Source organism: Brassica napus, chromosome C4 (assembly GCF_020379485.1).
Source record: "Brassica napus cultivar Da-Ae chromosome C4, Da-Ae, whole genome shotgun sequence".
NCBI classification, from domain to species: Eukaryota; Viridiplantae; Streptophyta; class Magnoliopsida; order Brassicales; family Brassicaceae; genus Brassica; species Brassica napus.
The window spans coordinates 25,802,963-25,806,262 of NC_063447.1; the positions used below are offsets into that span (position 1 = coordinate 25,802,963).

General features: G+C 41.0%; 1 protein-coding gene across 1 annotated transcript; it reads right to left on the bottom strand.

Annotated features, from left to right (window-relative positions):
• Positions 1 to 563: 563 nt before the first annotated feature.
• LOC106393063 (protein FAR-RED ELONGATED HYPOCOTYL 3-like) lies at positions 564 to 3,062 on the bottom strand. The gene has a single exon (XM_013833813.2). It carries the CDS (start codon positions 3,060 to 3,062, stop codon positions 564 to 566), a length of 2,499 nt encoding a protein of 832 aa, XP_013689267.2.
• Between the last annotated feature and the right edge of the window lie 238 nt (positions 3,063 to 3,300).

The following is a 3,300-nucleotide window of genomic DNA, read 5'->3' on the forward strand; positions in this document are numbered from 1 at the left end:
TCAATCAAAGCCATTTTTTGCCATTCTGTACCAGCCTCTACATCAAACCATTTGAAGTAGTTGCATCCATTTTTTTCCTGCCAAAAATTCCATTGTAAATAATTGCTTTATTTTTCAATCTTGGATCACAATTTCTATCATCAGCTGGGATACCTTATAACGCGGACAGCCATAAAATCGTCGCCCCAGGTTCTTGTCTGTCCAAGCTTGTCTTATTTCGGCATCTAAGCGGCAGAAACACAATTTTCTTGCAGAATTTTCTCTTCTCCTTGACGAACCCGAACCATCTCCTTGCATCTTCGATATTTTGTCCTCGGAAAGTAAGCAGAAGAGTCTCGAGAGAGAGAAGTGAGAGAAGAGAGAGAGAAGATGGAGAATTTATATCATTTATTGGATATATAAAGGACCAAATTCGGGTATATTCAGGAACAATTATACTTAGTTATACCAACGTTCTCAGTAGTTGTCCAAACCCGATTAAAATTAACAACAATAACATTCCAAGTTCAACATACCAAAAGCAACATAGCAAAAGCAACATAGCAAAAGCAACATTCCAAGATTTAGTTTGTTTCACTTGGAGGATTAGAACGCATTCCAAACAACAGCCAATTAAAACCAAAATTTGTCCTCGCTCGCCTTACGTTTTGTGTCCTTTTACGCCGTTCTCCAACTGATGGATTCCTATTAACCTTTTTCCTTCCCTTCCTTGTCAGCTTTTTCGGAGGTATGATCTGGAGCTCTTTGATGTGATCTGGTACAATCCATTCAGACTTGTCCGGCACAGAATAAATGGTCCTGTAATAAGCCATTGCCCAAAGTTCTGTCCAGTAATACTTTGAGCACAACTGATGATACTCTATGTTGACCTCACGTCGACGACCATTAGCAGCAGGAACCTCAAGGAAATATAAGTAAGCAGCAAGTCCGTGAAGACAAGGATACTTTTCATAATCAAATACCTTGCAGCTACATGACTTCGCTATCAAATTCACCAAATAAACCTTCCCATTGTCAGTGTCGGTAACCTCGTACTCAAGATCATAACTATTCAGCTCACGCACTGGCGTTTTCTCAGCTTTGGCCCATAAGTTGTGCAAATGGATCTCAACCAGAGGAACCAGTTTGGTATCAAGTGATCCAGACACGGCGTCCTTCCGATGTTCATTAAACCAGTCAGATATTTTTTTGATGATTGTATCCAACAATGGTATCAAGGCATACCTCCTTGCGTCCCTAAACGCGCTATTCATCGACTCCACACTGTTGCTAGTGTCCAAGTTGTATCTACAACCTGGAAAGTAGACCCTAGCCCATGTTGCTCTGTTAGTGTTCTCCTCCAAATACTTGCAGGCTGAAGGATATCTCACCTTAAAAGATGCATAAGCAGCCTCGAACTCAGGCACTGTGTAATACCTAGCCAACTCCATAAATCTCCATGGCACTACGGCTTTGATGGTGTTACAAGCATGGTTTCTCACATTCTGAGCTAGATGCCATATACAATGGCCATGGTGAGATTGTGGATACACATTAGCTACAGCAGTGATGAGGCTCTGATTTCTATCGCTCATAAAAACTATTTCAGAAGAGTCCGGTATAACAGTTTTGAGCATCTCGAAAAACCAAGTCCAACTAGCATTATTCTCACCGTCAAGTACCGCAAACGCGAGGGGATAATGGTGACGATTAGGATCTTGAGCTTTAGCAAATACTAGTACCCCACCATATCCGTTCTTCAAAAATGTAGCATCCACAAGAATCACTTTCCTCATGGCCTTAAACCCTTCAATGCAAGCTCCTAAAGCTATGAAAAGGTACTTGAACTTACCTGCCTCATCCAACTTCACCTCTGTTGTTGTTCCGGAATTAACCTGCTCTAACATGTACAAGTAGCTAGGCAACATCTTGTAGCTGTCTTCTGAATTACCACGCAACTCACGCATAGCTAGATTTTTCCCTCTCAAGGCGGTGGAGTAAGATACCGATACACCCAGTCTTAACTTAATTAAGTCTATGATATCTCTCGGGACAGGAGTCATCAGTTTTCCAGGATATTCCTCATTCAAAAAAGTTGCAACTAATTCTGCAGATCCTTTCCTCTTGCTGTTGCAGCTATTACTTTGATTAGTCCGAGAGCATGTATGCACACCCCAGTACCTCCTAATAGAAAAAATTTCCGTCTCTCGAATCCTCGCAGCTCGCAATCCCCATTTACAGTTTGCTTCACAACATTTTACCACCAACCGTTTTTGATCAGATTTTTTAATAACATAACGAAAGCTGCAACCAAATGCAGCTCTATCCACCACCTCTTGAAGTGATCTCTTGTTTGGAAATTCCTGCAGAAGGTACAGACCCATAGCATCTCCCCATTCCTCTATAACTTGACTACATTTTACTAAAGGTAGCTGCTCAACATACATATTACCACTTCCATCCATATTAGCTGTGGTGTCCTTCTCAGCAGCGGTTTCTCTCTCAGCTGCAGTTTCAGTCTCAGCTGCAGTTTCCGTCTCAGCTGCAGTTTCAGTCTCAGCTGCAGTTTCCGTCTCAGCTGCGGTTTCTGTCTCAGCGTCTGTATCCATAAAATCATCATGTCTTCTTTCGTCATCATTCTCTACCTCTATCTGCTTCTTCTGTTGATCTGGCTCCCCGTTTTCTACATACAGAATCAGGGCTTTAGGTCCGACTTCATCATCATTTCCCTGCAACGCTTGGTAATTCATACCAACAGAACTTTTGCACACTCTTGACACCACCTCTAACTGATCCGATACACTCGTCTCCTCCACTAACAAAAGACTTCTACGGTTGTCTTTATCAATTGTTATTAGGTAAACAAACAAATCCTCATCATCACAAATAGTTAGCTCTGCCTCACATCCAACCACCATCGGCATGTACCTCAGCACCAGTTTTACATTCCTTTCATTCAACGACAGCTTTTTACACAACCTTTCTTCAAGCATTGCCAAAGTTATATCATCCACTGTTGTCTTCATGGTTACACTATAGACTCGATCTTTGAATTTGAAATGTATGCTCACGTGTTTCGTCATTGTATCCTGCAAAAACAACAAATTCAAGTGACGGTTATACTAGTGTTATCTAATTATCTACAGTTATACGTATTATACTTCAATTATCAGTTCTATTAGTTTTACCAAGTTATGCTTCAACTACATATCAAATTGAGGTTTCGGGTACTATAAGCTCAAGAACCTCAACTCAACTCAACTCAACTCAATTCCATAGAGGCAACTCAAATCAATCAACCAACCATATGCTTTAATTAAT

Bases quoted from the DNA above. Each gene is read 5' to 3' on its own strand.
- LOC106393063 (XM_013833813.2), bottom strand. From the start codon at position 3,062: ATGACGAAACACGTGAGCATACATTTCAAATTCAAAGATCGAGTCTAT.